The sequence below is a fragment of the Triticum aestivum genome, chromosome 3A (genome assembly GCF_018294505.1).
Source record: "Triticum aestivum cultivar Chinese Spring chromosome 3A, IWGSC CS RefSeq v2.1, whole genome shotgun sequence".
Lineage (NCBI taxonomy): Eukaryota > Viridiplantae > Streptophyta > Magnoliopsida > Poales > Poaceae > Triticum > Triticum aestivum.
The window spans coordinates 644,918,525-644,941,394 of NC_057800.1; the positions used below are offsets into that span (position 1 = coordinate 644,918,525).

Sequence of the window (22,870 nt, forward strand, 5' to 3'; positions counted from 1 at the left end):
CGAATTAGTTGTGCGGGTAATCCAGTGTTTTGTTGCGCTTGACCTGTTCTTGTGTACTAGCAGTAGCAGAGCTGTTGCACCCTAGTAGAATTTTGATTGATCAAAATAGGGGCTCGAGGTGGATTTATAATTTAAGCATGCACATACGACATGCAGACCGTTGGCCACCTATACTTTAACGGAAAAGGGTTTCTGGTCTCCAAATCCAAAAACAGCCACCCTAAATGCATAGATCTATCACCACATCTATCTAAAATAGTCTTTAGTTTGGTCCCGGCCAGAAAGCGAAGATATTAATGTGAAGAAAAAGACATAAGCAGACACCAGAGCCCCAAGAACAAGAAAAGTGTTTGAAAATTCAGTCTACCATATCTATAGAAAATCATCTGTGTAGCTTTCATTAGGTGGCAATCACATCATGATTACTTTGGCCCATCCCCTGGTTAATAGACTAACTTGGCGTAGCACTATATGCGCGCCTCTACACTTTCCTGGAACTTTATCAAACATTAAGATCTACTCAAGCATAGCAGGTAGTGTATGGTAGCTCTCCAGCACTGGTTCATTATACAGGGCATGGTGTTCTCAAGAGGTGCACTTAGTAGTAGCATCGAAGCTAGCTATCAAGTTGTATACATAATCTAGTGTAGTTAGTATTCCCTCCGTTCTATAATTTGAACTAAAACCACGACAAGAACTATGGAACAAAGGAAGCACTGTGCAAATAAACAATGTTTACAGATCTGACTACAGATCTTACACAGCCATCTGACTACAGATCTTAAAGCAAGCAACCATAACACATATGTTCCCATGACTTGCTTAGTCTCTTGTTAGGAAGGTTCTCTCCTACTCCCTCTGTCCCACTAGTGTAAAAAATGTTCTTATATTATGGGACGGAGGGACTATTTTTGAACCAACTCTGTTCCAACTCCTGGAGATGCTTCACGGTTGAGAGGTCACAGGACACCGTCTTCATGTTCGGCATGGCACCAACACATTGGCCCGTAAGTAGGGTCTGTATGCGCAACAGTTGGCCTGAACACCCCACAACTAGCTAAACTCAAGCAAAACGATACGGCAAAGAAAACAGAATGAAACTACAAGTACAAAGGCAAAACTTAAGCAACAGCAGAAGCTACCACCAGCGCTAGTCAGGAGGCCGACCAGAGTCTTCAATATTGTGAGACACTGTGGCAGGTCAACATCACTAAACTTCTATTGCATCAATTTTTGACACAAATTGCATCGATTTGGTGTGGACACGTAACAGAAAATATGCTAGTCATGGATTCTCAATCATGTGGGTGCAAGATTAAAGCCTTACTTTTCAAGGTGCAAAGAGTTCACTCCTTGCTGAACAGGACTAATCATAATCAGTTGGCAAGGATCCTACAAAGCATGCTAAGCTGCAATAACATAATTTAGTCCAAGCAATTGATTGCTAAGCTATATACATGGGGAAATGCAGGAGAAACCTGAAGCTTAGACTCAGCAAATGCAATGACGACAACAGGGATGATACCCTTCCACCAGCCTCCATCAGTGCAACATTGTGACCAGTTTTCCATTGCTTGGTGGTTCAGTGGGCATGCATAAATTTTCTCCACAGCCAAAGCCAAATAAGTACAGCAGTACAACACTTGATCAGTTGTTGTTTCTTGAACTGCCATTACTGACAAGAGGTAAGCTATTTCTAGATCAGGAGCTACAAGATAACTTAGGCTGAGAAAACAAAATATTAACTGCGTACCACAAGGAATATTTGCACATGCGAGCATTCAGACATCTGCTAAACTGCTTGCTAGCTCATCCAAGATGGTTAGTGTTTTACTAGCTCAGACATCTTGAAATATGTTCTTGCATTTTTCCAGTAAGATGCGAGAAGTGCTCAGCACGAATTTGCCAAAATGTGTTGTGCTAATACACAATTATATTGACAATGCTACTCACACATTCTGCTATTCACTCTGTCCTTTGTGCTTTAAACTAATGACTTTATTAGGTTTAGTTAGTTTTAAGTCATAGTTGCTTTCAATTACGGAAAGCAAAAGGAAAATTGAAATGTTTAATGCACCATGAGTTCCAGCTTACAACAGCACTACATTTGCTTGGACGTAAACCTAGATTGTCATTTTCTGCCTACAACTGAATGAAAAGAACGACATGGAATAAAGTATTTCCAGTAAAATGACGAAAGGTGGGGCCAAAGTTCTATTCCAACCAGGGGAGTCCTACACTATGTGTCAAAAAACTAAAAAAGGTTAGTCATACTGGTCTTCAGCTCAATATGAGCAGTGATCAGGAATTATACAGCACGATTTCAACTTTCAGTGACTAAGCAGAAGATTTGCAAATAGTGAGTGACAACAGTTCTTAATTTGCTATTAGCGTTACAACCAGGACAGCCTAACAACCATTTGCAAATAGGAAGTGATAACAATTATTAATTTATTATTAGCGTTACATCATACTACAACCAGGACAGCCTAACAACACGGGGCACATACGAACTGCAAGTATGATGGCGGCCTAATCTGGACAACATAAGATAAGGCATACCAACAACAGATACCTTGCAGTATAACTAGATGTACTGTACTACAACAGTTGGACAATATAACCAGTACACTGAGTCACTGAACGATGAAACCTCAACGGAGTAATACCGTTGATCTAGAAAAACTATCATTTCAGTAGTCATCCTTGAGCTTCAGGTCAAAATTGCAACCAAAAAAAGGGGCATGCTCAAATTCCAAATCAGAAAGGAGATAGTTGCCATCATGCTCACCTGCAAGAAAACAACGGGTTTGTTGGAGCAGTTACAACAAAAGATTTTGCCATGCAACGACACATGTAGATAATTTGTGGTATGTTTCTGAAGACAATAGTATTTGATCAGTCAAAAACAGGTCACTGAGGTGAGGGGGGAGCATACAGATAAAGTTTGAAGAAGATTTTTTTTCCCTTTTGGAGCAAAAAGCAACTGACCCCGGTTTCACAGAAACTAAATTCAGATTCAAAACAGCCCCCATAAGTTTTCTTAAGTTTGAGCAAGTTCATAGAACAAAATATCAACAACTACAATACCAAATCAATATCAATAGATTCATCATGAAATATGTATTCATAGTATATTTATTTGGTATAGAAGGCTGATATTTTTGTGCATAAACTTGGTCAGACTTCAGAAAAGTGTGACTAAAGACAAAACTTAGGGCATCTATCTTGTGGAAAGAGGGACTAGGTTAACAGTAAGCCATTAATTAATGTAATTTACTGCCACAGTAGGCAAGAGGGAAGGCGAAGGCGGTGAGACAAACCTAGTCTTGAGCTTAAGTACGCCGTTGGAGGAAGGAACTCAGGATCAAGCTCCAATGTTGTTTCATCATCTGGATCGTCCAGGGATATCTAAGATACATTCAATTCGAGGTAATCAATTGCATAAACGCGACGCCTACTCATGACATGAACAAGGTGGGAAATATTTTAGATCATAGTCATCAGTAACACTGTGCTAGTCACTAAGTAAGCCATCTTATAGCAGTCACAAGGTCGTAGGTGAAGTAATTAGCACAGTGATATAACCTCTGGCTCTTATTCTAATCTAATTCCATAAAGCCATGTGTATAACATAGTAGTGCACTAAAAAAATAGTTAGCTTATGACTGAGAAATGTTAGCCATCAGCATCCAGGACAGTTCAAATCGCTTTAATAATTTTCTTAGCTCATTATTAACTTATTATCGCCACTTACTCCAACTACAGGTTATTAGTGATTATCAGTCCACTCCATTCTAGTGTATCATCTAGATGCACAACTACATTTCATCACACTTGAGAGCAATTTGGGATCAGGCAAAAAGTTACCACATACCTTCGATGGTTCATCGATGTCATAAATACTGTCCATGGAGACTTGCAAAAAGCCCATTGCCCTCTCCACCTTCTTTCGTATGCCTGGTCCCGGAATCGAAACATAGGAAGGATTTAACACACACAAAACAGTAAAAACTTGTTTTTTATTTCATTGTATTTTCTTTAAGAACAGGGCAGAGCAATCCACAGAGCTATCATAAGAGAATAGTGGCTAAAGAAGTTCAGTTAAACAGAAAGCATACGCTCTTCTTGCTTGTCGGCCATCAGTCTCTGCATATCATTCCCGGTGAAACTCGCAGTCTCAATGCCACCCTTAGCCCACTCGCAGCATTTCATCCAGTCCCCATCGCTCAGAGAGCTCGGTTTCGCCACGCCCTTCGACCCCTGCACGCTCCCTGCTGCTGCTGCTGCTGGTGCGGCCTTCCCGGCGGCGCCGGCCGGCGGAGCTTTGCCGGCTCTACCGAGGTCTCCCAGGGCTCGCCGCCCCGCCCTGGCCGCAGGCCCGCGCGCCACCCCGGCTTTCTTCCCATCAACGCCTGGCCAAACAACGGCAGGGACGCGCAGCGGGTCAGCACAATGAGAGAGTTGGCCGTGGATCCGGCGAGGTGGGCAGGTGGTGGGTTAATTACCTCGGAAGATGGGCAAGTTCTCGTTTTGCACGAGGACCGGAGCCCGCGGAGCCTGCATTTCCTCCGACGGTCCGGTGGCGTCGCCGGATCGCGCTTGCTTGCTCGAGCAGTTATACTCCCACCGAGATGCGAAGCTGGAACTCCCGGCGGGGGTAGAACCCTGGAAATCGCAGGAATTGGCGCGCGCTGCGCAAGAACCCTAGCCCGACCTTGGATTTCGGAGGCTCGCCCGGCGGAATCCGTGGAAGTGGAGTGGAACAGTGGCAGGCTCGCTGGGGAAGGAGGGGGGAGGAGGCTGAGGACGGAACAGGTGACGCCAACCCAAACCTGGCCAACTGGGCCGGCACGGCACGCTAAGTACACGGGCCGGCACGCGTGCTGCCCTATCTGGCACAGCGGCCCGAGTAACAGATCGAGGCACAAATTTTTTCTGAAAAAAAAAACATATCAAGCCACGTATCTCCGAAAATCCTGTTTGACGCTAACTGCGTCAAAATGTCGAGCATTCGCACACGCGATCTCCCAGTGCGAGGCAGCCGGTTTTGTCGAGATACGCTAGAATTGGGCCGGCCCATTTCCCCACTGCGAGGCAGCCGGTTTTGGGAACCTTCCAGAAGGTTCCCTGAACCGGTTTTTTATTTTTATACCAGTTTTATGGTTTTCTTTCGTTTGCCTTTTTTCTGATTCATTTCCTTTTTTCCATTTTCTGTTTCTTTTCCTTCTTTCCTTTCCTTTCTTATGTTTTCTTTTTTCGTTTTTTATTTCTTTTGAAAATTGTTCGAAAAGTTTAAATTTGTTCATGTTTCTAAAAAATGTTCAAAAATGTTCATATTTAAAAAAATCACAATTTCGAAAAATGTTCACATTTTTAAAATATTGTTTTGCACGTTCCAACAATTGTTCTTGTCTTACAAAAAATCTTTGGAATGTTTTTGTTCATTTTTTCACAATTTTAAAAAATGTTCCTGCTCCAAAAATTATCCACAAATCCCAAATTTTGTTCATATTTTCATTTTTCCAGGAGTTTCAAAAATGTTCCTATTTAAAAAATTGTTCACAAGTTTAAAAAATTGTGTTTGCAAATTTTGTTCAGGAATTTCGAAATATGTTCACGTCTCCAAATTTTGTTTTGGAATTCAGAAAAATGTTCCCATTTCAAAAGAATTGTTAATGATTTTCAAAAAATGTTCTTGTTTTCAAAAGTTGTTCACAATTTCAAAAAATTATTTGTGTTTTAAAAATAAGTATTGTTTTCTATATTAGTTCATAATTTCAATAAATGTTCACAGTTTCAAATTTTGTTCCCGTTTTCAAAATATGTTCGCAATTTCAAAAAAATATCCGTGTTTCAAAAAATGTTGTTGTTTTCGAAATTTGTTCATAATTTCAGAAAAATGTTCGTGTTTCAAAAAATGTTCTCATTTTCAGGTAGAAACACAATTTCAGGACAATGTTGATGTTTCAAAAAATCTTCGCGGTTTCTACATTTTGATCGCAATTTCAAAAGATGTCCCCATGTTTTTTGTTCTCATTTCCAAAAAACATAAGAATACAAATATTGTTCGCATTTTAAAAGAATAATCGTGTTTTAACTTTGTTGGTTTTGAATTTAAAAATGCTTTTGTTTAAAAATATAATTTGTGGTCTTAGAAAATATTTGGGAATTTCCAAAAGAAGAAAACAAAAAAAATCACTTTTTCAAAAACTGTTTGTAATATAAAAAATAATTGCGGCATTTCAATACTGTCTGCGACTTTGAAGGAATGTTTTTCAAATCTCCACCTTGCTGTGTATTCTTATAGTGTTTTGTGCCTATATGCTGTGTGCGAGGTTAGGGGATCGAATCCTTGTCGTTCTCGTTTGTTTCGTAGCTACTCCCTACGTCCTAAAATATAAGAATGTTTTTAATACTAGCATAGTATTAAAACATCTCGTACGATCGTGCCGCTCCAACCGGTCCCTCCCGCAGCAACTCCTTTTTTAGGGAAAACGCAGCAAGTCTTTCGAGAGATCCCTACTTGCCCCTAATCGATACTGGCTAATCGCCAGTGTGTTAGGCGTGCCGTGCCGAGCCGGCACGCGTGCCACATGCCGGGCACGGCCCGCTAAGCCATGTGACAGGCCGGGCACACGGGCTATCGGGCTGGCACGTCTAGACCGGCCCATTTGTCCAGATCATTAGAAAGTGTAAACAGACTTCAGCTCTATTATCTTGTTGAAATTAAACCCAATGGACCAAGCTAATTCAGCCCTCCACATGGTCCGTGTACAGTGACTCACGAACAATCAAAATATCCGCATCCAAACCATCATATGAAATATTAGCAACAAAAGAGGCATAGAGACGTAGCATCACAATTCACCAAACCAAAAGAGAGAGTACATCGCCGGTAAAATAGACACAAATTTAAACTAAAATAACTAAATACTACTCCCCTCGTTTCTAAATATAAGGCTTTTAAAGATTGCATTATGAACTACATACGGATGTATATAGACACATTTTAGAGCGTAGATTCATCCAAAAAAAAAGTGTAGATTCACTCATTTTGCTTCGTATGTTGTCTTTTATTGGGCCAATTCTAGCAGGCCATCGGCCCCCCTCCCCCCACCCCCCCAAACTACCAGTCCATGAAAAATTAAGCCCAATGGGGCCACCATAAATTCTAAAAATGCTATGTGCCACATCTTCATCAACCAAATTATTGGTCTCCTCTCTCTCAAAGCTCCCAAAGGACACTTGTGAGGAGTATAATTCGATTCACCAAAATCAACATCACCTTCTTCCAACAAAAATGGTAATTATGGGAAATTACACAATTTCAAATGATTTCTAACCATGTTTCCAGCACCGATTTTAAATTCAGCATCCCTATATCACTCACAGCGATCTTCTCAACTTTTTTTTGCATTCACAACACCTTGAGTATTTCCATCTCTAACTTCGTAATCTTAGGGTTGGATGGGGTTTCTACTGTGAATAACTTTGATTTGCAATATGATTTTTCTCTTATCCGTAGCAGTTCTATCATCGCTAATGCGTACACAAAATGCAAATATTTCTCAGATTTGTTAATTATATCTGAATAAATGAATGAAGAGTCCTTCCCGACTTAGTCGGAATCCTCTCCCGCCGGAAACCAGAAGCGGCTGCTAGCCGAAAAGGCTCCTACATTGCCCGCCAGAGCACACAGAGCTTGGTGGAACGACGTGGGAAGCGTAGGGAACGGCAAGGGAGCCCCACCACCTTGTCCTTCCTCTTCATCTCTCGCCGCACCACCACCTCCTCATTCGAGATCTCTATCGGCATTTGCGCAGTTCCCGGCGGCGGCAATACCATGACCATCCCCACCTCGAGCTCCTCAAGGCCCGTCAGAGCGCGATCGTGAGAACAGAACTCCGCCCGTTTCGTTTGTTGCATCAGATCTGTTGATTCCATTTCCATCATTGCCTAGAGCAGAATCTCGAAGGAGGATCTGGTCATCCCGTCGGGAGAAAGCCTCTCATCTTCCTCCACCGCCAGTCGCTTGCAAATCTCCATGGCTTCCTGATTGACCTCTTCTGTGGTGACAAACCACTATTTGATCTTGCGGAGCTTCCCCATCTTGTCTACATCGCCCTTCGGCACTACCACGAGATGCGCCTCCATGCACTCCTTCCAAGTTTCCATGGAGCCAAGGGTGGAAAGGGGGTCGACAATCGCCGCCCACGGTGTAGTGGAATCAAAGGCGGAGGGGATTGGGACCGAGGTGAGCGGAGGCGACGAGATAGGAAGATAAGGGGTGGAGTGGGAGTCAAACTGGCCATATGAGGAGTCACGGCGATGACATTCATTACTCACCTCAGGGCCTGCGACGCGCATGTCAGAGTCGTGCACCTCCTCTCCCTGTACTGCACCGATACGTGCGATGTGGCACGGAAAATACACCAGAGCCCCCTCCTCAAACTCATCCTCCTCCCTCATGATAGTGTGTTGACCACCCGATGACGTTCGCACCAGCCGTTGTTCCTTCTCACGGCGGAGAAGCGATCCTGGCCGGAATATCAATAGGCTCGGTGCATGTATATCGAGGACGAACACGCATGGGAGTCGTGTGTCGCACACCATCTTTGCTTCCCTCTGTTTAGAGTCTTCCAGATCACCCTGTCCCCATTCCATATGGAGATGGGCGTGCAATCTCCGACACGCTTGATAAGTTCAACACTCAGAGTCTCTCGACTAGCGATGATCGCGCACCATATAGGTGAAGCTAATTTTGAAACCGTGGCACTCATGAAATCTTAATTTGAAAAATACTAGCTCTTCAAGATCCCGAAACATAGCGAATTTGGTTTCATCATCAACCGTCATCCATGCTTCCCCGCCACGTACCTAGATTTTAAACGAAAATGATAAATCCCAAATGTTCGGAATTTATCCATGGCAAATCGAACGTTTTTATGGCAATTTTAGTGACACGAGGATGACAAATTTAGTTGACATGCATGGCAATTTTTTAGCAAAAGATACACTGAGCACGGATTTGTCATGCTTGCTAACTAAACTTGTCATCCTCAGGTCACTAAAATTGTCATTGAAAATATTCGATTTGCCATGGTCAGATACAAACATTCGGGATTTATCGGGGTCCATTGTAAATGTTTCTAGTTCTTTCTTTTTGAAATAAATGTTTTTCTAGTCTAGTTCTCATAAACAGAGTTTTCACCCCTGCAAAAAAAGTGAGGAGGTGTTTGGTTCTTTGGCCGGTAATGCAAACGTTAATGGTAACAGGTCACGGGGGGAATGAAGGGGTAACAGTCCAATTGTTGTTTTGTTTGGCACATGCCAGTAACGTTATCAGTTGCCTTTATAGTGTTTGGTGTGGCACTGTAATCTGAATACGTCAGACAACTTTCACATGCAAAACCAGTTTTCACAGGCAATTTGACAAGGTTTTCACAGGTGCTTCACTAGCACAGATTCAAACTCATCAAATAAGTACATAATTTAAAAATATTTTTGCATTCACCCAAGACATCCTTTAACCAGATTTTGACACCACTTCTAAAATGCATATTAACTCATTAATACAAACTCAGACTTCAACAACAATTCGAGATAAATTACATAATTAGTCCCCAAAATTATTTTGTAAGGCAAGTCCAAAGGCCAATTTCAGAATCTTGCAAAATAGTTTTTCCATCGACCATTCCTTTGATCAGCCACACCACCGATCTTTTCTAATCAACCGTGCTTCTTTTTCTCATCTGCCAAAATAAGCAAGAGTTAAAAAAAATAAAGAAACAAACAAGAGACAGCCATTAATTCAAAAATTAATAGCAGAACAAGCACTCTGATTACAAAATTGTAATCAATCCTCAATCATCATCATTTATTCTGTTCACTAGAAAATCACTTGACCTAGCAAAATAATCAAGAACTCCAATGATAATTTACTTGACATATATCTAAGCAAATGCTTATTATCCATGTTCATTGTAAATTAACATCACATGTTAAGCTTGTCAAGTAGAGATTGGATGAAACATATACTACAAATAAGAACACATCAAAAATGTTCAGTTAACTCAATCTGGTTCGCAGCAATATATTCAGTTAAGTCATCCTTGCAATTGTAGGATGACCGTCATCTTGAGTGACGCTCGGGCTTAATTTCCATAGAATTTGTTTCTCACCATGGCCATCTTTATAGCTCCCATTTTCAGGTCATGATTAATCACAGGTAGTTTACTTCTATCTACAATCCACAAGTGCTTGAACCAAACAGTACAGGAAAAGATGATCAAGAACAGATCAATATTTTTCTAGTGTCTCATCGAATCAAGAAGAAATCAAGAAAAAAAATGTAAATGATGTTTAGCCCTAACCTAATTCGGTAGCATGGCCGGTGCTACTTCTCGATGGCAAGAACGAGGACGACTAGATGGCTTTGGCACTGAACAGTGAGGCGCTGGATCTGACACACACACACGTCCTCTTTGAACCCCCGCGCAGGCCAGCATGATGTGGACGTCCAGGCTCGAGATCTTGCGCAAGGACCTGGGAAACTGAAAGGAGGAGAGGTGTCCGGTGAAAAACCACAAGATCTGGTCGACTCGCCAGCGTACGCGTGGGGAAAAAGGATCGGACGGTCAGGTGACCTACCTACAGCCCTGAAGCTTGAGGTGTCGGGGAAGGAGCGTGATAGAGGCGGAGGTGTCCCGTCTTTCGATGAGATGATGGATTTCGCTTTGGTGGAAGTCGACTTTGACGATCCGACTACGAACGTGCGAGGACGTCGCGCCTTAGCAATCGCTAAACCAACTCCGAGAGGTTATTGACCACGCCGGAGCACGATCAACCTGACCACGAGGGTCTGTTTCCTGCGAGCAAACGAAGAACAAGCAAGAAACTGAGATTGCAATCTGGATATTGCGAATATAAGATGAAAGCTTTATTGATCAAGGTGGGGTTCTGTGACGCCTTTGTCTGGTCGTTGAACACAAACGAAGTACGCGAAGTTGCAGCTATGGCGAACTTTTAATCTAAACAAAACCCAAAGTCTAAACGATGCCCTAAGGGCTGTATATATGGAGGAAGAGGGGGGGGGGGAATTTCGTGGCCCTTGGTGGAGGGGTCCGAAATCAACCCTATCTCTTGTTTCCCCACACATACGGACTCTAAAAATAGCCTTTACTTATGTATTTCGAAATTACATGGGCCTGGCCCAATAATAAGGTGACGCAGCACCTAAAATAGCCTCGGGACGAATTTTGTGAAGTGGCATCTTGTATATTTCGTCCAAGGCTTCATGCACCCATTATGGTGGCTTCAAAGTCCTGAAATCATCACTTGTAACTCCGTTCTTGTTCCCCTTGCGCATGCCATCATCTTCATGCTTGTTCTTGCTCCAATGTTCATCCTTCTCCAAGCTAGGCCCTTCATTTGTAAGCAAAACAAATGTATCCAATTTAGGCAGCATCATATTCTCATGAACATTAGAATCATTACCAAGAAACGAAAGTACCTGGTAATTTAGTTGGCGTGCACGAGCTCTAGTAATTGGTCCAGTATGTATAGCAGCAGGGGTTGTGGGTGTAACAATTGTATTGATGTCCTCATCATCCTCCCCTTCTTGAAATGAAGTCGTCCTCGACGGAAGTTCATCTTCCTCACCCAAATAAGGCTTCAAATCTGCAATGTTAAAAGTGGGACTAACCCCAAAATCTGCAGGCAGCTCAAGTTTATATGCATTATCATTTATTTTTTCTAACACCTTAAAGGGACCATCAGCACGTGGCATTAACTTTGATTTGCGCAAATCAGGAAATCTGTCCTTACGCAAATGTAACCAAACAAGATCTCCAGGTGCAAACACAACATGTTTTCTACCCTTATCTCCAGCAAGTTTATATTTAGCATTCATGCGCTCAATGTTTTCCTTAGTTAACTCATGCATTTTTAAAATCAATTCAGCACGTTGTTTAGCATCAAAATTAACCTTCTCCGAAGATGGAAGAGGCAACAAATCAATAGGTGCACGAGGTAGGAAACCATACACAACTTCAAAAGGGCACATCTTAGTAGTAGAATGCAATGAACGATTATAAGCAAATTCAATATGAGGCAAGCATTCCTCCCACATTTTCTTATTATTCTTCAAAACAGCCCTAAGCATAGTAGACAACGTTCTATTGACTACTTCAGTTTGTCCATCAGTTTGGGGGTGACAAGTAGTACTAAAAAGCAGTTTAGTCCCCAACTTAGCCCATAAACATCTCCAAAAGTGGCTAAGAGATTTAGTATCACGATCTGAAACAATAGTATTTGGCACACCATGCAAGCGAATAATTTCACGAAAGAACAAATCAGCAACATTAACAGCATCATCGCTTTTATGACATGGTATAAAGTGTGCCATTTTCGAGAATCTATCCACGACAACAAATATGCTATCCCTCCCCTTCTTTGTTCGAGGTAAACCTAAAACAAAGTCCATAGATATATCCTCCCAAGGAACACTAGGTACAGGCAAAGGCATATATAAACCATGAGGATTGAGTCGTGAGTTAGCTTTTTGACATGTAGTGCAGCGAGCAATAAAACGCTCAACATCCCGTCTCATCTTTGGCCAAAAGAAATGTGTAGCAAGTACGTCCTCCGTCTTCTTCACGCCAAAGTGTCCCATTAATCCTCCTCCATGCGCCTCCTGCAACAACAAAAGACGAACGGAGCTAGCTGGAATGCATAGCTTGTTAGCACGAAACACAAATCCATCGTTAACAACAAACTTGTTCCACATTCTTCCTTCTTTACAATTCTGCATTACATCTTTAAAATCAGCATCATGCACATATTGATCTTTGATGGTCTCTAAACCAAATATTTTGAAGTCAAGTTGTGAAAGCATAGTATAGCGACGAGACAATGCATCAGCAATAACATTTTCTTTTCCCTTCTTGTGTTTAATGACATAAGAGAAAGTCTCAATGAATTCAACCCATTTAGCATGTCTACGATTCAGTTTAGCTTGACTTTTAATATGTTTCAAAGATTCATGATCAGAATGTATAACAAATTCTTTGGGCCATAAATAATGTTGCCATGTTTCTAAAGTCCGAACAAGAGCATATAATTCTTTATCATAAGTAGAATAATTCAGACTAGGCCCACTCAATTTTTCAGAAAAGTATGCAACAGGTTTGCCATCTTGTAATAACACACCTCCTAATCCAATTCCACTAGCATCACATTCAAGCTCAAAAGTCTTATTAAAATCAGGAAGTTGGAGTAAAGGAGCATGTGTCAACTTATGTTTCAATACCGTGAAGGCTTCTTCCTGTGCGGTACCCCAAAGAAAAGGCACATCTTTCTTTGTAAGCTCATTGAGAGGTGCAGCAATGGTGCTGAAATCTCTCACAAAACGCCTATAGAATCCAGCGAGGCCAAGAAAACTCCTCACTTGTGTGACCGTTTTGGGCTGCGGCCAACTCTCAATAGCTTCAATCTTGGCTTTATCAACTTCAATTCCCTGTGGAGTAACAACATAGCCAAGAAAAGATACTCGGTCGGTGCAAAAGGTGCACTTCCCAAGGTTACCAAACAAACGTGCATCACGTAGAGCAATAAAAACAGCACGTAAATGTTCCAAATGTTCTTCCAAAGATCTGCTATAAATCAATATGTCATCAAAGTAAACTACCACAAATCGTCCAATGAAAGCACGTAAAACTTCGTTCATTAATCTCATGAAAGTACTAGGTGCATTAGTTAACCCAAAAGGCATGACTAACCACTCATATAATTCAAACTTAGTTTTAAATGCTGTTTTCCATTCATCTCCCAATTTCATACGAATTTGATGGTAGCCACTACGCAAATCAACTTTGGAGAATAATGTAGAGCCACTCAATTCATCAAGCATATCATCTAGCCTAGGAATAGGATGACGATAACGAATAGTAATATTATTAATGCCTCTACAATCAACACACATACGTGATGTACCATCCTTTTTCGGCACTAGAATAATAGGAACAGCACAAGGACTAAGGGATTCGCGTATATAACCTTTGTCGAGAAGCTCTTGTACTTGACGCATAATCTCCTTCGTCTCCTCTGGATTGGTACGGTATGGTGCACGGTTTGGCAGTGAAGCATCGGGAATTAAGTCAATCTGATGCTCAATCCCTCGAATAGGCGGTAATCCCGGTGGCACGTCTTGTGGAAAAACGTCAGCGAACTCCTGCAAAATGTTAGTGACAGCAGGAGGCAAAGAGGAAGGCACGTCCTCGAATGAAAATAATGCCTCTTTGCACACAAAAGCATAGCAAACAGTTTTGCTGAAATCTAGCTCATCAATATCAGATTTGGTGGCAAATAAACATGCACTTTTCAATTTAATTTCAGAAGCAACACTAGATGGTTTATTATTAGGCTTCATTTGTTGCTCAAATTCTTTTGCCACAATCTGATTTTCACTCATATTCTTCTCCTGTTTTGCTTTATTAGCTCTATTAATATCATCTTTCAAAATGGAATCAGGAGTCATAGGAAGCAAAGTAATATTTTTATCCTTATGAACAAGAGTATAGTGATTGTTTCTACCATGGTGTACAGAGTTTTTATCAAATTGTCATGGTCTACCAAGTAATAAGGAACATGCTTGCATAGGTACCACATCACAATCAACATAATCAGCATATGTAGAGATACTAAAATGCACACGAACAGTACGTGTTACCTTAACCTTGCCGCTGTTGTTGAACCATTGGATGTAGTAAGGATGTGGATGTGGTCTTGTGGTGAGAGAAAGCTTCTCCACCATCTCCATGCTAGCCAAGTTGTTGCAGCTCCCTCCGTCTATTATGACGCGCACAGAACGTTCCTTCACAACTCCCTTGGTATGGAACAAATTGTGCCTCTGATTTTGCTCAGCTTGTGTGACCTGCACACTCAAAACACGTTGAGCAACTAAACATTCATACCTGTCAGCGTCCTCAGGAGCCATGTATTGCGTCTCATGATCAGAATCATCTCCACCATGTTCTTCACGTGTAATAAGAGCCAATGTCTCCTCATCATAGTCACTAGCGGACTCATATCCACCATCCGCGGTAGCAATCATCACACGCAGAGATTTGCATTCCCTCGCATAATGACCTCCTCCCTTACAACGACGACAAATAATATCACTTGTGTGCCCTGTTGATGCCATGGAAGAAGAAGAACGCTGTGCAGGCCCCGCAGGTGCGCTCTTGGCAGATAATGGTGGTTGTGCCTGTTTTCTTGTATCACGGCTGGAGGTGGCACCGGATGAAGGTGCTGGCGCAGTTGAAGTAGAAGATGCACGTGGTGTCCATGATGAAGATCGGCCTGCAGAAAAGTTAGTTCGGCTTTACAAGCAAGATGGAATAAACGAGTGATATTAGTATACTCCTTATAGTCTAGAATGGTCTGAATCTCTCTATTTAATCCACCCAGAAAACGTGCAAGCATAGCTTCATTCTCCTCAACAATACCACATCGAATCATGCCAGTTTGTAATTCCTGATAATATTCTTCTACAGAATTTTTTCCTTGTCTTAAACGCTGCAATTTTTGAAGCAATTCACGTTGATAATATGGTGGAACCCAACGCGTACGCATAGCAGTTTTCAAAGCAGCCCAAGTAGTTGGAATAGGATATAATCTACAATGTTCAGACCACCATACACATGCAAAACTAGTGAAAGCACAAACGGCAGCAGCAACTCGTCTCTCCTCAGGATATTGTAAACATGTAAATCGTTGTTCAGTTTCTAACTCCCAAGTAAGATATATATCAGGAACATATCTACCCTCAAATGGTGGAATATTCAATTTCAGTTTAGGAATATGGACATCATCTCGTACCTGAGGTGGTGGTGCAGGCCTACCATTACGAATATATACCTGAGGTCGACCTGCTGGTGGTGGTACAGTTGGCCGCACGTAGTGTTGATTTTGATCAACCTCATCCTCATAATCTCCCACATAATCGTCCTCCTCCGCATCAGCAGCAGGAGCCACAGAAGTATCAACAGCAGCACCAACAGTTTGGCCAAACGCAAGAGGAACACGGCTTGCTCGGCGGAGGTCTGCTTCGCGACGTGGAGGTAGTCGTTGTTGTTGTTGTTGGAGAGGTGCGTTAGGTACAGCGGGTGGTGGTGGTGGAAGACGCGCGAGCAATTCATTAAACTTGTTATCGAGCTTTGTTTCGAACGTCTTCTCAAGGCCAGTGATCTTCTCCATGGCCTCTTCAAAATTGTTCAGCACATCTTGCACCTGTTCAGTCATCATTTGCTGAAACTTATCATGAAGCTCCTTGTTCGATAAATTCTCCCAGTCAATCTCGTCGGCTTGTGATCCTGGCATGGTTAGCAACAATAGAAACACACAAGAATATGATCCTACAGACTACGAACAAGTGGTGGTGGTGGGTGTCACAAATCCGTCAAGCAAATCTCAAATTCTTACCAGTTCTTACCCAGCAGCAGGCGGTGATCGGCAACCGTTGTAGTCAAAAACTCTCAAAGCTTGGATAGAGCGATTACCAGGGAGAGTCAAACGCACGACGTAGATGTATGTGGAGCTGGGAAGGCTTATAATATGGTAGCAAAAAGGGTCAGCAATAATCAATTCAGAGATGCAAAGTTGAATAAACGCTCAACGACGGTACTGTGCTGGTCCTAGGCTAGACTGTGCTAGAGACACGAGCCTAGAACACTAACAAAATCACGGCGCGGCACGTAAACAAGGGAAAAGCACACTCTGGAATTTTTTTTCGCTCTTTTTTTTTGCGAAAAATCACTAAAAACTGGAAACGGGTCAAAAAAAACTTCCTATAATGGCACCTGTCTCAAAACACTCAGAAACACCTAAAAATAGGATAGCCAGAATTTTTTTCGAAAAATGCGTTTTCGAAAAATTTTGGGCCTAAACGGAGCGTGGCTACCCGACTCCTTTTTTTTTCGAAACCTACTCCGGCAAGGAAACACGAATCGGAAGCTAGATGGATCTCGAAAACAAACCTAATATGCAAGGAACTCGGATTGGTGGTGGATATATGGTGTTGGTAGATGGCAGCGGTGGTGGTAGCGGTGGTAGTATATGGATATGGATCGGTGGTGGTATATGGACACGGATTGGTGGTGGTATATGGATACGGATTCGGAGCGGTGGCGGATAAGCGGTGGTGGTAGATGGCAGGGGCGATGATGATGGTGCGGCGGCGGCGTGACAACTTATGACCAGAACTCGAAACTCTAAAAGACTAGACTCTAAGACCAGCAACTAGACACGACGATGCAACCGCAAATTCAACAAAGCAAAACCCTAAAAAGATTATGCAAAGGCTCAGATTGGTTCGGATATGATGAACTAACCCTAATTTTTTTTGTGGCTTTTTCGTGGACTGTAGGTATGAAGAACATACTCGATCTAAACTACGAAAAACTGTAAAATCTCACCGAGCAACCTGGAAATCTGATACCACTTGATAGAGGCGGAGGTGTCCCGTCTTTCGATGAGATGATGGATTTCGCTTTGGTGGAAGTCGACTTTGACGATCCGACTACGAACGTGCGAGGACGTCGCGCCTTAGCAATCGCTAAACCAACTCCGAGAGGTTATTGACCACGCCGGAGCACGATCAACCTGACCACGAGGGTCTATTTCCTGCGAGCAAACGAAGAACAAGCAAGAAACTGAGATTGCAATCTGGATATTGCGAATATAAGATGAAAGCTTTATTGATCAAGGTGGGGTTCTGTGACGCCTTTGTCTGGTCGTTGAACACAAACGAAGTACGCGAAGTTGCAGCTATGGCGAACTTTTAATCTAAACAAAACCCAAAGTCTAAACGATGCCCTAAGGGCTGTATATATGGAGGAAGAGGGGGGGGGGGAATTTCGTGGCCCTTGGTGGAGGGGTCCGAAATCAACCCTATCTCTTGTTTCCCCACACATACGGACTCTAAAAATAGCCTTTACTTATGTATTTCGAAATTACATGGGCCTGGCCCAATAATAAGGTGACGCAGCACCTAAAATAGCCTCGGGACGAATTTTGTGAAGTGGCATCTTGTATATTTCGTCCAAGGCTTCATGCACCCATTATGGTGGCTTCAAAGTCCTGAAATCATCACTTGTAACTCCGTTCTTGTTCCCCTTGCGCATGCCATCATCTTCATGCTTGTTCTTGCTCCAATGTTCATCCTTCTCCAAGCTAGGCCCTTCATTTGTAAGCAAAACAAATGTATCCAATTTAGGCAGCATCATATTCTCATGAACATTAGAATCATTACCAAGAAACGAAAGTACCTGGTAATTTAGTTGGCGTGCACGAGCTCTAGTAATTGGTCCAGTATGTATAGCAGCAGGGGCTGTGGGTGTAACAATTGTATTGATGTCCTCATCAGAGCGGGTGGGCTTCTTCTTGACGCCGGGGAAGTCGGCCTCGACGCCTCCGACGCCGACGGGGGTGGCCGGAGAAGGAGATCGGCGAAGGCCAGTCGAGGGCTGGAGGCGGCGGAGGGGAAGGGTTGGAGGCTCGAGGACTCGGGGAAGGGATCTGTTTGCGGTCAGGTTCGGGCGTAATCAGACCGAGACTTGGGTGGAATCTGTTTACACCGTAACCAATAACGGAGCTACCTAAACAAACAGCTATTAACGCAATCCGTTACCGTCGTTAACAGGTTGCGTTACAATTTGCCAAACCAAACACCTCCTGAGAGTTTACACGATCTACGAATATATCGCAGCTAAGCCAAGCCGTACCGGAACTTACCAGGTCCAGGCCCGGCTCACCGACAACTGGGCCCACCGCTACAACGTAAACCCTTTTCATTTCGAACTCGGACTTGAATCCTCTCGCGGCGCGTCTTCTTGCGGCTACTTCCGCCCTAAACTTGACCCCCGCGCTATCTCTTTCTTGCTCCTCCCGGTCTCCCGATCGATCGGTTCCCCTCCATGATCTCGTCTCGTGCGCCCCGATCTGCTCCGGCCATGGGCGCCACCGCCCACCCCCGCTCCCTGGCCTCGGGCGGACCCGCCGCTTCCCTCCCCGGAGCTTGCGCGTTCTCCAGCGGCGGAGCCAGGATTTAGGCATAGGGGGGGCCAGACGGCATGAAGCCAGTAAATATTATGCCTCACATACTACCTAATAATTTATATTCACGTATCATTCTCATTTAACTTTGCCTGGGAACATAAGTTTTTTTGGCTGCCGGAGCATGTGTAGCAAATAGCTAATATTAGTCAATAATTCCACTTAAACGCCAAGAAGACAAATTTGATTATCAAACTACTCTGAAATACGACATGGGATGCCGTGCTATTAAACATTGTCATATGGGAATTTAAGATATACGGACAAGAATAATCATGTATTATCACTTGGTTCGCTTTTAACTTGCATTTACATAGGTTTGAATGAGAAATCATCACTGGTTGTATTAGAAAAAAATATTATTTAGTTAGCAAAAACAGATCAACGTTGCTAGAACACATACCTGGAAAACCAAATCCACCCCTCCTTATCCCCTTTGCCGCTAGGTTCAAGTACATCAGATAGTCGTCGTTGGCAGGCATATGCGACAACCATAACTGTATATGAGTGCTCAACCAAACATTGACGAGTCTGAGCTTTTGAACTATTTCAGGTGCTTTAACCTAGCGCCGCAACGCATCACAGATCACACAACAAAATAACTTAATCAGATGTAGAAGTTCAATACAATACAAGATTAGAATTGAAAGAGATTAGTAGGTGGTGTGATGTGTTAACCTCGGCAAGTTCGTTGGCTAGCATGAAGAATTGGTGGGTGAAGCAGCCTGCATTGCCGTATGAATCAGATTATATATTTTTTTTTTTGAGGGGATGAATCAGATTGGATGGAAGAGCAGAGATAGGCAGGCGGCGAAGGCGTAGGACGGCAGCGGCTCAGCGGTAAGAGATTTAGCGGAGGCCCATCGTACAATCTACCTTGGCATGGACTTAGAAACGACTAACTAGTGGGCTTGTACATGGGCCTTTTTCCTTTCTCCAATATTCACGTAACGATCGATAGGGGGGGCCAAGAACGTTGTACCTGCAAATCTTATCGCTAATTAATTGCTGATACGAGATGTCCGCCGATCGTTAGGGGGGGCCTGGCCCCTGCTCGCCCCCCCTTGGCTCCGCCACTGGCGTTCTCCCGCGTCCGGATCAACCCCGCCTGCGTCGCCAAGCCCACCGACGCCGCCAAGAAGCCGAAGCGGCCTGCAGGATCGCTCGACCACGGGGAACCTCCGGCGAAGAGCGTGCGTTGTGCTTCCGGCGAGGTCGCGTCCGCTGCCGCTGCCGCCGCCAGGAACAAGAAGCGCCCGGGTCCCAGTCCAGTCAGCGGCGTCGAAGCCCTCCGCGTGACCAAGAACCAGACCAGCGCCTCGCCGACTCAGCCTCCCGAGCTCACGGCGCCACCCAAGCCACCAGCTTCCAGCGTACGCGAGAATGCTCGCCTTGCCGAGAACCAGACCAGCGCCTCGTCGCTGAGGCCCCTGGCCTCCTGCAGCATGCGCGAGCTCCTCGAGAAGGCCCGTCTCGCCAAGGCTCGTATTGCCGCTGAGGATGCCGAGGCCGAGGCCGAGGCCATCCACAGGCGCGAGATCGAGCGGCGGAGGGCTGAGGCCCGCCGGGAGCGGGAGCAGATGGTTCCGACGGTGGAGTTCAACGACCCTTTCATTGATTTCCGGGACGTGTTCAAGTGAGGCCATGGATCCACTCGGAGCAGAGGATCGATCCAAGAAGTGAAGTTAGGCATGATCAATTAGTCTGACCATACTGTCCATACAGGTGTGGGTGATTACAGGGTCGGTTAGCCCTAATCTACTGAATCGCTGGCAGTTTTTTTGTTAGTGCGAGTGCGATTCCCCCTTCTGATTATGCAAAGTGATTTAATACAGCAGTTATTAATCACTTGATTACTGGTAAACATCATTAGATGTACGATATCAAAAGATTCTTGTCTAATTTACAGATACATTTGATCGATGATGTCCTTTTCGTTCTTGCGGGGTGTCTTCAGTCCACGTTTCCGCGGCTACAACAGTCAACAGTAGTCAATTGAAGGACACGACGGCGCAGCGAGTTTTCTTACTGAACAGAGTGGATTTTATTTTGGAGGCAGGTAAATTTCCAGCATGATCGGTTTTGCTGATTTTATGAGTGAACTGCAATTCTTCTAAAACAACAATCTAACGAACACTGGTCGCCTAACAATATAAAAACGCCTAACTACGGTGCATTTGCTCGAGATAGCAGTTATATTTTCCTTCTTTTCTGAAAATATGACAGAAGTGCCTAAATTCCATTACTTAAGAGGGAATTTAATATGCACACAAATAACAATCAAACACTATGAGCCTTGTATGATTTAGGGTTGTTTGCTGTCATTGGGTGTGCGTCAACCCCATTGGCCGCCACCTCTTAGTCCTATGTAGATAGATCAACCTTATAGTGTTTGCTTTGGATTTTATTTAGCCAAAAAGTTAGTCGTTGTTGCACCTTTGTGTACTCCGTTTAAGATAATCAACATTTCATCTATACTCGCAATATCCAGATTGCTTCTACCATATTCTTGATCGTTTTTTTATTGCTTCCAGGTAGACCTTCTTGGTCAGGCTAACCACGCATCTGGCACCGGCATTGACGGTAACATTCATGAGATTGGCGTCAAAGTTGTTCTCCATCCAAATCGACAAAATCTTTCTCATTGAAAGATTGGGACATCCTTGCCCCTATCAATGGCCCTAAAAAGTGTGGATTTATGCTCCGGGACACCTCAAGGAAAACCACTTAGTGATTGAGCTCATGCTTCGTTGGCTGAGGCTAAAAAAATGGCCGAGACTTTGAGGTTGTGAGGTGCTTTGGTTTGTTAACAATCGTATATTGCTGTGTTAGTTAGAGCTAACAAATTCAGTACTTATCCGTGTATAGACTTATCAGTACTTATCCGTGTATAGACTTATCCTCTTGTTAGGATCCTGTATTCTGTTGTATCTACAGATGCGATCACGCATTGTCTATTATAAATACACGGCCAACCCTACGGGGATAATCACGGCAAATCAATCTTTTTGACTTGGTATACAGAGCGAAAGATCCAATCTCACTTCCTCCACCATGACTGGCACCAACCCTGCTGCTTCCCTCTCCGGCACCGCCGGCACCCTCACCACCCTCAACGCCGGCACCCTGTCCGCCGGTTCCTCCACTTCCGCTCCGATCTCGGTCACCTCGCTCGGTAGCCTGATCACTCTGCGCCTTACGCGCGATAACTTCCTGCTATGGAAGACCCAAGCCGTCCCCGCCCTCGCTGCAAACGGCCTGTTCGGCTATGTTGCCGGCACCGCCGCAGCCCCGCCGCACACCATCAAGGAAGGAACCGGTGATGCGGCTGTTGATGTGGCCAATCCGGAGTTTCTTCGCTGGTACCAGCAGGACCAGCTCGTCATGATCGCCCTCCTCGGCTCCATGACCGAGGACATCCTCGGGCAGATGACCCAGCTGACGACCTCCGCCGCTGTTTGGACTGCACTGCACGACATGTTCGCCTCGCAGAATCGTGCCCGCATCATGCAGCTCAGGTATCAACTTTCCAACCTGAAGAAGAAGGACCTCTCTGCCTCTGACTACTACCGCAAGATGAAGGGGTTCGCTGATGCGATGGCGTCCATTGGCAAGCCCCTCACTGACGATGAAGTGCTCGGCTACATGCTCGCTGGGTTGGGCTCCGAGTTCGAGCCACTCATCGCGTCGATCACGGCGCGAGATGATCCAGTAAGTCTCAGCAGCTTCTATGCGTATCTCCTTAGTGCTGAAC

At 44.0% G+C, this 22,870-nt stretch overlaps 2 protein-coding genes and 1 pseudogene across 2 annotated transcripts; 2 read left to right on the plus strand and 1 right to left on the minus strand.

Moving 5' to 3' along the window:
* Window positions 1-2,357: 2,357 nt before the first annotated feature.
* On the minus strand, window positions 2,358-4,832 carry LOC123062856 (uncharacterized). The gene is made up of 5 exons (XM_044486535.1): window positions 4,509-4,832; window positions 4,122-4,415; window positions 3,878-3,960; window positions 3,324-3,411; window positions 2,358-2,791 (listed from the first exon to the last, which is right to left on the minus strand). Exons 1-5 carry the CDS (start codon window positions 4,564-4,566, stop codon window positions 2,694-2,696), a joined length of 621 nt encoding a protein of 206 aa, XP_044342470.1. The 5' UTR covers window positions 4,567-4,832; the 3' UTR covers window positions 2,358-2,693.
* Window positions 4,833-19,816: 14,984 nt separating this feature from the next.
* On the plus strand, window positions 19,817-21,172 carry LOC123057073 (MAP7 domain-containing protein 1-like). The gene is made up of 3 exons (XM_044480231.1): window positions 19,817-19,851; window positions 20,135-20,841; window positions 21,026-21,172. Exons 1-2 carry the CDS (start codon window positions 19,817-19,819, stop codon window positions 20,754-20,756), a joined length of 657 nt encoding a protein of 218 aa, XP_044336166.1. The 3' UTR covers window positions 20,757-20,841; window positions 21,026-21,172.
* Window positions 21,173-22,731: 1,559 nt separating this feature from the next.
* Window positions 22,732-22,870, plus strand: LOC123063863 (uncharacterized; annotated as a pseudogene).